The 14,756-nt window shown below is 43.0% G+C and overlaps 1 protein-coding gene across 3 annotated transcripts in view; it reads right to left on the reverse strand.

Annotated features, from left to right (window-relative positions):
• MRPL48 (mitochondrial ribosomal protein L48) overlaps nucleotides 1-14,756 on the reverse strand; it is a 73,071-nt gene that overhangs the window by 37,729 nt on the left and 20,586 nt on the right. For all 3 annotated transcript variants that reach the window (XM_035265494.2, XM_002754794.6, XM_078340260.1), the window contains exon 4: nucleotides 7,625-7,713. In XM_035265494.2, coding sequence (XP_035121385.1) covers nucleotides 7,625-7,713 — 89 coding nt within the window. The remainder of the gene's footprint in view (nucleotides 1-7,624; nucleotides 7,714-14,756) is intronic.

Genomic DNA, 14,756 nt, shown 5'->3' on the forward strand with positions numbered 1-14,756 from the left:
ATCATGCCTGGCCTTATTATTTTTACTTCTATCAAATATAAATTACTCCAAACAATCTGAAGCCTCAGAAAAATTCAACAGAATGATGAAGGCCCTTTAAGGAATAATGAGATCTACACTTTGAGACAGAATGCTAGGTCTGGAGATACGCTGTAAAATGTGATCCCTCACTGCCACAGGTCAAGATGGGTCTTACAGGATGAGCACCATAGAGAAAAAAGGGAGGGTATCATCCTATACAAAGGAAAGAACATGCGCAAAGGCAGAGAGGCAGGAGAGAGCATGGGTGTATGAGAAAACATGCCTGAAACAAAGGTCCAAAAAGGGAAATCACTGAGAAGGAGGTCAGGTCCATACGGCAAGCGAGCTGAAATGCCACATTTATTGTCATCCCCCATGCTGTCACCCAAGAAAATTTCTCATTTTTATCTCTCATCTACCCCTTCAAAAAAAGAATCAAGGACAAGGACACAGGACGGAGGGGTAGGAAGCTATTCAGTTACATACCAAGCCATATAAGAAAGAGATGAAAACAGGCCAGGTCTGATGGTTCATGCCTATAATCCTAGCACTTAGGGAGGCCGAGGTGGATGGATCACCTGAGGTCCAGAGTTTGAGATAAAAATTAGGCCAGGCACAGAGGCTCACACCTGTAATCCTAGCACGTTGGGAGGCCGAGGTGGGCAGATCACAAAGTCAGGAGTTCGTGACCAGCCTGATCAACATGGAGAAACCTCATCCTTACCAAAAATACAAAAATTAGCCAGGTGTGGTGGTGTGCACCTGTAATCCCAGCTACTCAGGAAGGCTGAGGCAGGAGAATCAGCTGAACCCAGGAGGCGGAGGTGGCAGTGAGCCAAGATCAGGCCACTCACTCTAGCCTGGGTGACAGAGCAAGACTGTCTCAAAATCAATAAATAAAAAAAAATTAGCTGGACATGGTGGCATATGCCTGTAATCCCAGCTACTCAAAATCAATAAATAAAAAAAAATTAGCTGGACATGGTGGCATATGCCTGTAATCCCAGCTACTCAGGAGGCGGAGGCAGAAGAATCGCTTGAATCCGGAAGGCAGACATTGCAATGAGCCAAGATGGCGCCATGCACTCTAGCCTAGGGGACAGAAGGAGACTCCATCTCAAAAAAAAAAAAAAAAAAAAAGAGATAAAAATAGTATTAACAAGGAAAACTGAGATGAAGTAGATACCACCTCTCCTTCAAAGTTATAAGGCTGACTGTGGGACCTTTTGAAGGAGGAATGAAGGGATTATACCAGCAGAAATGGGACAAGGGTTGGGTGCTTTGAGCATGAGCATGAGAATTTACTCTTGTCTTAGGGATGTTGGGCTCACTAGTACAGAGGGGCTAGACCAAGACCCTGAGAGGAAAAAATGGGAACCTGGCAATGTATTATTTTTTCTAGGCTTAGGGAGAGAAAGAAAGGAGGCCACACAAGATTCTTTCTAGTATAACTAGTCCAGTTCCCCAGAGGGATAAGATACAGAACTCAGGACAGAGCCTCTGTAAGGTGGCAGAAGAAAGCTTTCACTGTGCTGTCCCATACAGGAAGCCAGGAGGCTGGAACAACTTCCCCCAGTATCTAACACTACTGTACTAGCTACCCTGAGACACTGAATAACATCAGAGAAAAGCCTACAGCCCTAAACAGAGGGAGCATCCAATCTATTCAAGCAACCAAGGTCATCTGAGCCAGGTGTTTGCAGATAGTGGGTTTATTTGAGAAATCTGATTTATAAAAACACAGGACAGCTCCAGCAACCACATTTCGTTCAGTTCAGTCAATATTTACTGTCCTCTCCTTGTGCCAAGCCTTGTGCTGGACACTGAGGATAGGAAGAAAAATGAGAGGCCAGGCGCGGTGGCTCAAGCCTATAATCCTAGCACTTTGGGAGGACGAGGCGGGTGGATTATGAGGTCAAGAGATCGAGACCATACTGGTCAACATGGTGAAACCCCATCACTACTAAAAATACAAAAAATTAGCTGGGCATGGTGGCACGTGCCTGTAATCCCAGCTACTCAGGAGGCTGAGGTAGGAGAATTACCTGAACCCAGGAGGCGGAGGTTGTGGTGAGCCGAGACTGCGCCATTGCACTCCAGCCTGGGTAACAAGAGCGAAACTCTGTCTCAAAAAAAAAAAAAAGGAAGAAAAATGAGACTTCTACCCTTAGGGACCTCATAATCTAGAAGGGAACACAGTCATAAAAACAGACAGTTAAGGCCAGATGCAGTGGCTCACACCTGTAATTCTAGTACTTTGGGAGACTGGTGGATCACTTAAGACCAGCCTGGGCAACATGGCAAGACCCCATCTCTACAAAAATATAATGAGCCGGGTACAGCGGCATACTCCTGTAGTCCTAGCTACTCAGGAGGCTGAGGAGGGAGAATTATTTGAGCCCAGGAGGCAGAGGTTGCAGTTAGCTGAGATTGCACCATGGCATTCCAGCTTGGGCAACAGAGCGAGAACCTGTCTCAAAAAAAAAAAAAAAAAAAAAAAAAACCCAGATGATTAAAACATAGAGCAGTAAGTCCTAGGACAGAGGAAGCACAAGGAACTCTGGCAGCTCATGGTAAGAAAAGCAACTCAGGGCTGGCATGGTGGTTCCCACTGGTAATCTCAGCACTTTGGGAGGCCAGGGTGGGAAGATCATTTGAGCCCAGGATCAGAAGACTGGCATGGGCAACAAAGGGAGACCCCGTCTCTACAAAAATTTCTAAAAATTATCCGGGCTTAGTGGCATGTACCTGTAGTCCCAGCTACTTGAGATGCTGAGGCAAAAGGATCGCTTGAGCCTAGGAGTTCAAGGAGTAGTGACCCATGATTACAGCACTGCATTCCAGCCTGGGCAACACAGTGAGACCATGTCTCAAATTAAAAAAAAAAAAAAAAGAAAGAAAGAAAGAAAAGTAACTCAGTGCCGGGAATCCAGGAAGGTTTCTTAGAAGGAGAAATTTGTGGCTGGGCTTAGTGGCTCAAGCCTATAATCCCAGTACTTTGGGAGGCTGAGGCAGGCAGATCACCTGAGGTTGGAGTTTGAAACCAGCCTGACCAACATGGAGAAACCCCATCTCTACTAAAAATACAAAATTAGCTGGGCATGGTGGCGCATGCCTGCAATCCCAGCTACTCGGGAGGCAGAGGCAGGAGAATCGCTTCAAACCAGGAGGTGGAGGTTTCGGTAAGCCAAGTTCATGCCATTGTACTCCAGCCTGGGCAACAAGAGTGAAACTCCATCTCAAAAAAAAAGAGGAGAAATTTGTTTGTTCCCTCCTCACTCTGCTTTCTCACTGAGATTTAGGTTGAAGAGGAATTAGCCAGGTGAAGAAGGGGAGGTCTTCCAAGTAAGCAGAATAGCTTGTGGAAGTCTTGAAAAAGTATAATTACTTGGATGATAAAACAAGAGGCCCAAAACAGTTAAAGCATGGTATCCAGGAGAGTGGAGAAGAGGGTGGTGAGGAACAGGGGGACAGATGGCATTACGTTTCCTTTTACACCACGTTAACAGAGTGGGTCAGAGCATTGCATATGCATAAAATTATCTGAGAGAGAAGATTCTAAGAATTTTTTTTTTGAGGCATAGTCTCACCTTGTCGCCAGGCTGGAGTGCAGTGGTGTGATCTCGGCTTACTGCAATCTCTGCCTCCCGGGTTCAAGCGATTCTCTTGCCTCAGCCTCCTGAGTAGCTAGGATTACAGGCGCGCACCATGACATCCAGCTAATTTTTGTATTTTTTTAGTAGAGACAGCGTTTCACCATGTTGGGCAGGATGGTCTCGATCTCCTGACCTCATGATCCGCCCATCTCGGCCTCCCAAAGTGCTGGGATTATAAGGCATGAGCCACCGCACCCGGCAAAGACATTTTTTTTAAAAGAGGCAAAAAAGTCCCACTCTAAAACTAATTTTATTTCCCACTATTTCATGTGGGACTTTTAGAAGGGGGATGTCTCACTGATGTTATACACTGTTTTACTTAACATTTTGGGAAGTAACTGCCTCTGACTTTTTTGTTACAAATGTAATCGGTTTTTCTAATGGTGTCAGCAAATAAAAGGATGCTTATTATTTTTTTTAAAATAAGAAGGGGGATATCTCAAAATAAAACAACTTCAACAATTTACTCTAAGTTGTCACAACTCCAAAAGGGTGTAAATCACTCCTTCTTCTGAATTTTAATAGTGCTTTGTATCTTCCTTTTAGCAGTCATCACTTTCTGCCTCATCACAGATAGTATACTATCTGTGTCTTATCTTTATTGGTTTACCAGTTCCCTCTGAGAATGAACCATGTCTTATTCATGAATTTTGTAAAATTATTTTGCTGGCCAGGCATGGTGGCTCATGCCTATAATCCTAGTATTTAGGGAGGCTGAAGCACGTGTATTGCTTGAGCTCAGGAGTTCCAGACCAGCCCGGGCAACATGGAAAAACACCGTCCCTACAAAAAAATACAAAAATTAGCCGGGTGTGGTGGTACGTCCCTGCAGTCCTAGCTACTTGGTAGGCTGAAAATAGGAGGTTCTCTTGAGCCCAGGAGGTGGAGGTTGTAGTGAGCCGAGATCACAACACTGCACTCCAACCTGTGTGGCAGAAAGACTCTATTTAATTAAAAAAAAAATTACTTTGCAACTCACTCTTGAAAAGGCAAGGCATCAAGAGTTCCTAGCACATAATAGATATTCGATAAATATTGCACAGCATTGTGAAGTTACATGACATACAAGTTGAAATTCTAATCTTAGAGATATTCTAATCCAGAATTTCTCAACCTTTGTGAAGAGTCTGATGAAAACTATGGTCTCTCTTCAGAAAAATTCACCTACAGGAAACATTTTGCATATAATTTCAGGACCCACCATGCCTAGATGAGGAAGGTTGACTTACCCAAAGTCACAAGGCTGAAAAGTGGCAGAACCAAGCCTAGAACACAACTTTCCTTGTTCCTAATTCAGCAGTCTTCCCACAAAAAGGAACAATTTTAGTAGGGCATTTGTTTCCTACTGGGAACCTGCCTGATACAGGCCTGATATGTGGTAATGTTCTTCTCCTGAAATTCCTTACTGCAAGGACGATGCTCAGGAGAACATGGCAAGGTTAGTGGTTTCTAAAACCCAAATTCAATGGAATTGGACCTTGCAAGAAGAGAGAGGAAAATAGGAAACATGTGTGGTTGCATGGGAGCATCAAAATAAGCTAAAGAACCAAGAGATATTGAGGTCTCCCCAAAATCTCCCCTACTGTACTGTTTGCAGGAAGTGATAGACTTGATATTGAAAGCCAGGTCTTCCACCTTGCCTCAGCTTCTCAAGTGGCTGGGACTACAGGCACATGCCACCAAGCCCAGCTATATTTTAGAAATTTTTGTAGAGACAGGGTCTCCCTATGTTGCCCATGCTAGTCTTCTGGTTCTGGGCTCAAGTTGTATCCACCCCATAAGAAAATCCTCTGCACACACATAGAAATCTAACTGGAATCAAAGAAATGGGCTAAATAATTTCATAATGCTTAGAACTAATACCCACTTATCTGGGTTAAAGGATTCAAGGAGCACATAATATATTTTACATTTATTTGTTTGTTTGTTTATTTATTTTTGAGACAGAGTCTCGCTCAGTTGCCCAGGCTGGAGTACAGTGGCATGATCTTGGCTCACTGCAACCTCCGCCTCCTGGGTTCAAGCAATTCTCCTGCCTCAGCCTCCTGAGTAGCTGGGACTATAGGCGCATGCCACCATGCCCAGCTAATTTTTGTATTTTTAGTAAAGACAGGGTTTCACCATGTTAGCCAGGATGGTCTCAATCTCTTGACCTCATGATCTGCCCGCCTCGGCCTTCCAAAGTGCTGGGATTACAGGCGTGAGCCACCAAGTCCAGCAATTTTTATATTTTTAGTAGAGATAGGGTTTCTGCTATTTTGGTCAGGCTGGTCTTGAACTCTTGACCTCAAGGGATTTGCCTGACTTGGCTTCCCAAAGTGCTGGAATTAAAGGTGTTGGCCACCACACCTGGCCTATTTTAGATTTGAAAATACAATAAGAATCAGCTGGTTGGGTGTGGTGGCTCACACCTGTAATCCCAGCATTTTGGCAGACCGGGACAGGCGCATCACGTGAGGTCAGGAGTTGAAGAACAGCCTGACCAACATGGAGAAACACCATCTCTATTAAAAATACAAAATTAGCTGGTCATGGTGGCACATGCCTGTAATCCCATCTACTTGGGAGGCTGAGGCAGGAGAATCACTTGAACCCGGGAGGCATAGGTTGCAAGTGAGCCGAGATTTCACCATTGCATTCCAGCATGGGCAACGAGGGCAAAACTCCATCTCAAAAAAAAAAAAAAAAAAAAAGAATCAGTTATCCCAGCACTTTGGGAGGTAAAGGCAGGCAGATCACTTGAGGTCAGGAGTTCAAGACTTGGCCTAGTCAACATGGTAAAACCTCCCCTCTACTAAAAATACAAAAATTAGCCAGGTGTGGCAGCACACACCTATAATCCCTGCCACTTGGCAGGCTGAGGCACAAAAATCACTTGCACCCGGGAGAGAAAGGTTTCAGTGAGCTGAGATCACGCCACTACACTCTAGCCTGGGTGACAGAGTGAGACTCCATCTCAAAAAAACAAATGGCCAGGCATGGTGGCTCACGCCTGTAATCCCAGCACTTTGGGAGGCTGAGGTGGGTGGATCACCTCAGGTCGGGAGTTCGAGACCAGTCTGACCAATATGGAGAAACCTTGTCTCTACCAAAAATACAAAATTAGCCAGGCATGGTGGCGCATGCCTATAATCCCAGCTACTCGGAAGGCTGAAGCAGGAGAATTGCTTAAACCTGGGAGGTGAAGGTTGCAGTGAGCTGAGATTGTGCCATTGCACTCCAGCCTGGGCAACAAGAGCAAAACTCCGTCTCAAAAACAAAACAAAACAGAATCAGTATTTTGGCTAAAACTGTCATCTACCTCTACTTGCCACAAATCATTCACTCAACTAAACTGAATCAGCATTTCTACTGTGAGGTCCATAGTGAAGTAAGTATACTATTAGGAAGATATTTTTTTTAAGTATTACAAATAATAAAATCAGGCCAGGTACGGTGGCTCATGCCTGTAATCCCAATGCTTCCGGAGGCTGAAGCAAGAGGATCACTTGAGGCAAGGAGCTTGAGACAAACCTGGGCAATACAGCAAGACCCTGTCTCTATAAAAAAGTTTTTTAAATTAGATGAACATGGTGGCGAGAGACTGTAGTACCAGTTACTTGGGATGCTGAGATGGGAGGATCGCTTGAGCCCAGGAAGTCGAGGCTGCAGTGAGTCGTGATCATGCCACTGCACTACAACATGGATGACAGAGCAAGACTCTGTCTCAAAAAAAAAAAATTTTTTTCAAACTATTTGCTTTTTACTATATAACCTGGCCTAGGGATAAGATTGGAAGTTGGTAGAAACATCTCCGTCTGGAAATTCTAAGCTAATCACTGGCGACGACTGAAGGGCAACTCTATCATTTCTAGCTCCAATATTATCCAAACTATACATATCTGATCTTCAGGTTTTTGCAAAAGCTGCACATTACCCTTTTCCAAAAGACTCTCCCTGCCCCTTACCTCTTCTGCTTTAATTAGGTGCTTGTACTTTCCAATGCCATGGGTGGGTTTTGTCTTGTAGGGCCGACTAGTACTTAGCAGAATGCCACCTAAAAGAGAGAAAATAAAACAAACTTGTATATTTGTTGTCGTTATTATTGTTGTTTTTTAAGATACAGGGTCTTGCTGTCACCCAAACTGGGATGTAATGCCATCTCATAGCTCATTGCAGCCTCAAACTCCTGGATACAAGATAGTCTTCTGCCTCAGCTCACGCCCCACCCACGACCCCAAGTAGCTGGGATTACAGGCATGTGCCATCATGCCCAGCTAATATTTTTTATTTTTTGTGGACCTCGGGTCTTTCTATGTTGCCCACGCTGGTCTGAAACTCCTTCCACCTCAGCATCCCAGGGTGCCAGGATTACAGGTGTGAGGCTCCATGCCTAGCTTGGACCACAAATAAATATATATATATATATTATATACATTAATATATACTTTGCTGGTATTATATATATGAAATACATATGTAACAAGGTAACATTAAGGATTTTTTTTTTTTTTTGAGACGGAGTTTCGCTCTTGTTACCCAGGCTGGAGTACAATGGCGCGATCTCAGCTCACCGCAACCTCCGCCTCCTGGGTTCAGGCAATTCTCCTCCCTCAGCCTCCTGAGTAGCCGGGATTACAGGCACGCGCCACCATGCCCAGCTAATTTTTTGTATTTTTAGTAGAGACGGGGTTTCACCATGTTGACCAGGATGGTCTCGATCTCTCGACCTCGTGATCCACCCGCCTCGGCCTCCCAAAGTGCTGGGATTACAGGCTTGAGCCATCGCGCCCGGTTTAACATTAAGGATTTTAAAAAATAATCTTGGAGTAGAGATCTTTCTAAGCATGAAACACAATCTAGAAATCAACTATTAATAAACTTAGCTATATAAAAAGTTAAAACATCTGTTCAACAACAACAACAAAAAAAATAGGCCGGGCACAGTGGCTCACGCTTGTAATCCCAGCACTTTGGGAGGCCAAGGCGGGTGGATCATGAGGTCAGGAGTTCGAGACCAGCCTGGCCAAGATGGTAAAACCGCGTCTCTACTAAAAAAAAAAAAAGCACGGTGGCGGGTGCCTGTAATCCCAGCTACTTGGGAGGCTGAGGCAGGAGAATCACTTGAACCTAGGAGGCAGAGGTTGCAGTGAGCTGAGATCACATCACTGCACTCTAGCCTGGGCAACAGAGCAAAAAAAAAAAAAAAAAAAACCAACAAAAATAAAGTCAAGGGATAGATGACTAGAAAACATACAAAGCATATGTAACAGAGTAATGCTGATTTCCTTAACATACAAGAACTATATTAAAACCTCCTCTAGGGACAGACAGATGATCTAAACGGAGAAATTCTCCACTGCAGGAGTGGGAGGATTTGGTGGTAGCTGACTTCGTGCTGGTTTAAAGAGCCATGGATATTTCTTGATCCTGGACTGATTCTCAGTTTGTCCCCTTATTCTCTCCTTTTAGCTCCTAGAATATGCCCAATCCCCACTACTTGTCTTTCTCTGAGAAATTCTCTCCTGATAAAGCTACTGGCAGTAGGGAGATAAAATACATTCTCAGAGAGTTCTCATCTCTTCTTGTTCCTCAACAGGCAATAATCCTTTTGAGGTTTTCTTTTTCTCTTTTGAGAAAAAAAAAAATCCCTCCCCCTTCCCTTTTGAAATTTTTTAACTGTGACTGTATTGAGAAAGAGGCAGCAAAAATAGCCAGCAAAGTGGAAGAGCATAGAGTTCCATAAAGTATTTTTTAAATCTAATTTATTTGTGCTGATCTGAAAACAATCTCCAATAAATATTGTCAAATGAATAACAAAAACAGAAACTGAAAGTGTAGAATAATATGTGTATGCTACTGCTGGATTAAAAAAATAGGGTCTTTATATACATATACATTGTAGTAGACTCAGAGAGATAGACCCAGATAGCCGGAGCGTTAGCATGTGTCTGTGGTCCCAGCTACTCAGGAGGCTGAGGCGGGAGGATTGCTTGAGACCAGGAGTTTGAGACTATAGTGCAAACAGCTCCTGCACTTCAGCCTGGGCAACATTAGGAGACCCTGGCTCTAAATTTTAAAAAAAAAAAGGAAAAGAAAAAATAGGGTAGAGATAAGAAACTGAAATCAGAGGTAAGAAAGATCAAGTCTAGCTAGATTTTTGTATTCTAGAAATTCAAGTGTTATAACCTAGTGCTTATGGACACAGGCTGTTCAGTCAGATAGACCTGAGTTTAAATAGAAGTCCCACCTGTTACTTTCCTGGTTACTTGCACCAAATTTTTTGAGCTACTGTTTCTTCTTTATTTATAAATGAGGATAATAAAGAGGACTAAAGGATAACATGTTTATGTGTGTGTATCTATATGTATGTGTATGTATGTATACATGGCATCAAGATAAGGGCAGCAAGTCCTTCCTTGAAGAGGGATCTTCAAGCTGCTGTGGTCCTTCCTTCATTTCTTCAGGGTCACCACTCTGTGGGAGACTAAACACAACATGGTGTGAAGAAGTCTAAGTCAGTGGTCCCCAACCTTTTTGGCACTAGGGACCAGTTTCATGGAAGACAATTTTTCCACAGATGTGGCAGATGTGGGGAGTGGGGTAGTGGTTTGGGGATGATTCAAGCGTATTACATTTATTGTGTACTTTATTTATATTATTACATTGTAATATATAATGAAATAATTATACAACTCATCATAATGTAGAATCAGTGAGAGCCCTGAGCTTGTTTTCCTGCAACTAGACAGTCCCATATTGGGGGTGATGGCAGGCAGTGACAGATCATCAAGCATTATATTCTCATAACGAGTGCTCAACCTAGATCCCTCGTATGTCCAGTTCACAATAGGGTTCACACTCTTATGAGAATCTAATGCCACAGCTGATCTGAGAGGAAATGGAGCTCAGGTGATAACTTGAGTGATGGGTAGCAGCTGGGAGGGGCTGTAAATACAGATGAAGCTTCCCTGGCTTGCCTGCCCCTCATTTCCTGCTGTGTGGCCTGGGGTTTGGGGACTCCTGATCTAAGTGACATCAAGTGAAAGGTTTCTTAGGCCTCTCTTTTCTGAAATGGGCTTCCAAGCAGGTTTGCTCTACATGAGGCCAATCAGAGAGTCCTGGTTCAGAGAACTTCCCTGCATCTACAATCCAAACTATTTCATCAAGACAGCCCAGAAATACCATGGATCCCTTCCACAATATACATTAGTCCACATTTACAGTTACATGCCAATAACTGTATAGGTACTGAGATAGTTACAAAAACAAATAAAATATGCTACTTTCCCTTGAGATACTCGAGGTATACTATGAAACAAAGATGGAAAAGCAGATGGAAAAGCAGATAATCACCTTATGGTGTACTAAGTACTTTAATGGAGATGTGAGCAATGTCACAGGTGCCCAGAGGAAGGAAAAACTAACTCTCCCTTTGGGGGATGTGGGAGGGTGCAGGGGAATAAGTTCAGAAGAGGCAATAGCTGCACTCTTGAAAGCAGAGTAAGAATTTACCATGATTCTTCTGATGGTGGTTTTTGTTTTTTTTAAAAAAAAGAATTTTCCATGAAAGGAATAGGGAGGTATTTTTGGCCAGAGGTTCCCAAAGAGCAGACTATAACCAAGGTATCTTCCTGACTGATACTGCAGTTTCATCTCTCTGAATCTAAGACCTTTGACCTTTTGCGACTTTGGGCTCTAGACTCTCCAACCTGGGGACCCACCCCTGGAGCTGTTATCCAAATCTCTTTGATGGGCACACAGTGATCCATAGGCCAGGGCCTTGCCTTCTTCTATGGAAGAAGATTTTATTATGACTCAAAATAAGATCTCCTAAAAAGCAATGAACTCTCCAAAGTATGATCATCTATTCAACAAATATTTATTATTACCTTTCAGGGTACGCAGCAACAATTATACCCCACAACCATATGAATGGCACACACCAGAGCTGTGCAGTGTACAATCAACCCAATATCCATGGCAGGCTTGATAAGTACCATGCACTGCCATAGAAGTTGGGGTTACAACAATGAACAAAGTCAAAGTCTCTGCAATATAGAACCTGCCACCTAGGGAGACAGACAATAATATCAATGCAAGGTGATAAGTGCTGTCTATGATAAGCACTGTACATGGGAGGAGCACTTAGGCTGCACTTGAGTGTCAGGAAAGGATTTTTAGAGCAGGTAGCTTTTAAGTAGAACTTGAAGGATAAGCAGCAATTAGGATAAAACACGGTATAGGCAAAGAAAGAGCCAGAGAGAATTTTAAAGTAGAGCTTGAAGATCAGGGTGGCAAGAGTTGAGCTTGGAGAAACAGGCAAGGCTTTTAGGAAGGGGATGCCAGGCACTGTGGAAAGGGTTAGGATATAGCAGTGGACAAGGCCAACAAAACTCTGCTTAGGGAGATTATAGTCTAGTGGGAGGAGAGAATCATTAAGATAATAATCACAAAGTAAATATAAGATTACAAATGGCCGGGCGCAGTCGCTCATGCCTGTAATCCCAGCACTTTGGGAGGCTGAGGTGGGTGGATCATGAGGTCAGGAGTTCGAGACCAACATGATGAAACCCCTTCCCTCCTAAAAATACAAAAATTAGCTGGGCATGGTGGTGCATGCCTGTAATCTCAGCTAACCGGGAGGCTGAGACAGGAGAATCACCTGAACCCAGGAGGCAGAGGTGGCAGTGGGTCAAGATGACATCATTGCACTCCAGGCTGGGCAACAAGAGCAAAACTCTGTCTCAAAAAAAAAAGGAATTACAAATTGTGATAAATGATAAAAACAAAAAGCACAGAAAGGGTTATGGTGATACAATAGATAGACCTATGTTTAGAACAGAATATCCGGGAAGGTCTCTGTGAAAAAAGTGAGATTTTAACTGAAACCAGAATTCAGAAGAAAATTATAATAGTGGTTAAAGTTATCCCCAGGGAGAGAAGCGGCTAGAAAGGCAAGAAAGTTACTTATACTCATTTGCACCTTTTAAAATCTATTCCTTGTGTGTGTGTGTGTGTGTGTGTGTGTGTATATATATAAAATCCACCCAAAAATAAGTAAATAAAATTAGATATAGGAAAGGCAAATAGAAGTGTACTGGATTTTAAAAAATGGAGGATGGGTGTTCCAGGTAGAGGAAACAGCATATGTAAAGGCCCTAATGTAGCATATGGCTTGGGATATTCAAGGAACAGAAAAGCTGTCAGTGTGGCTGAAGCAAAGTGAGAGGGGCAAAGTGCACCTAAGAGATGAGAGTAGGCTGGGAAAAGTGGCTCACACCTGTAATCCCAGCATTTTGGGAGGCTGAGACGGGTGATCACTTGAGGACATGAGTTTGAGACCAGCCTGGCCAACATGGTGAAACCCTGTCTCTACTAAAAATACAAAATTGCTGTAATCCAAGCACTTTGGACGCCAAGGCGGGCGGATCACCTGAGGTCAAGAGTTCAAGACCAGCCTGACCAACAGGGTGAAACCCCATCTTAAAAAAAAAAAAAAAATACAAAAATTGACCGGTTGTGGTGGTACAGGCTGCCGGTAGCAGCCTGTAGTACCTGCTACTCAGAAAGCTGATGCAGGAGAATCACTTGAATCCGGGAGGTAGAGGTTGCAGTGAGCAGAGAATGAGCCACTGCACTCCAGTCCAGGTGACACAATGAAACCCTGTCTCAAAAAAGAAAGAGACCAGAGTGAGTAGTGGTTGAAACCAATGGTGCTGGGCCTTGTTAAAGGTTTGGATTTCATCCTGAACAGGCATAAGCAGGGAAAGTATATGTGTGATACATGTTTTTAAAAGATCATGTTAGTTGTTATGTGAAGGGAGTTGGAAAGATAAGACTGGTAGCCCCTGCTAAGCTGTTGATCTGTACCTACACCCTCCAACATCCCTCTCCTCTATTCCATCCTTGATAGCTGACAGATTAATCCTTTTAAAATACGAATCTAAACATGTTATTCTCTTTCATTAATCCACCCATTTATTTATTGCACACACACAATTGTTTGTTTTCAGACAGGCTGGAGGGCAGTGGTACAATCTCTGCTCTCTGCAACCTTGACCTCCCTGGGCTCAGGTGATTCCCCCCATCTCAACCTCCTGAGTAGCTGGGTCTACAGGTGTGTGCCACCATGAGAGGTTAATTTTTGTCTTTCTTGTAGATATAGGGTTTCACCATGTTGCCCAGGCTGGACAATTGTTTTAAAATATAGGTATATATTATTTGTCAGGCACTATATCAGGCACAGTAAAGACAACAATGAATGAGACAGAAGGTCTCTACCATATTTTAAATTTTTGATGGTTTTCTGAAATTCTTAGGTAAGCACTTAAGGATCTTGCTTTTATCATCTAGATCTAACTGCTTCATCTCATTCTCCCACTCCTCTAGACTTCTAAAACTCTGCGCCCCAGCCACAGAGCTACATTTGCCATTTTGTAAAAACCCCACAATTTTCATGCCTCTGTGCCTTTCTCTGCTGTTTACCCTGCTGGGATAATACCTCTTGGACAGTGAAATTCTACATAGCCTCTAGAGCCAGCTCAAATGCTACCATTGCTGTGAAACTCTTCTACTGCCTTAAATATACAAAGATCATCAAGAGTTTAATTCATAGTGATAGCTTTATCATGCCTCCATTATATAATAAAACATTTTGTGTAAATAAAAAAGAAAACTCGGATGTCAATCACCATCTTTAAGTACATAGAAACTCAATTATCTATCTGTAATTTCAAAAAGCAGAACCAAAAAGGATCTTGGAGATGATGACACATCTTAGGTGAAAGTATCACAGATGCTTGCCTCAGCTTCATATCTACTGGAATTCCTTGGCAAGGAGGCATTTTTAAATTCAGTTTGGGGCAATACTTATAATTAGAGCAGCTGCTTAATTAAGAAGCTGGTTCAAACTACTGTTGAATAAACCATTCTCCCCCTTAAATAAAAGGTTTTGCTCAAATTACCAGTGGTTAAACTGCTTAATTAGCCAGTTGTTTTAATTATAAAATTTACAAGTTTGAAAGCCTAAGATTTCCAATAAATTCAACTGAATTCTTTTCCCCTGTGTAGTGTCAATAACTCAGTCTTCTGCTGTCA

The sequence above is a fragment of the Callithrix jacchus genome, chromosome 10 (genome assembly GCF_049354715.1).
Source record: "Callithrix jacchus isolate 240 chromosome 10, calJac240_pri, whole genome shotgun sequence".
In the NCBI taxonomy this organism is placed as follows: Eukaryota; Metazoa; Chordata; class Mammalia; order Primates; family Cebidae; genus Callithrix; species Callithrix jacchus.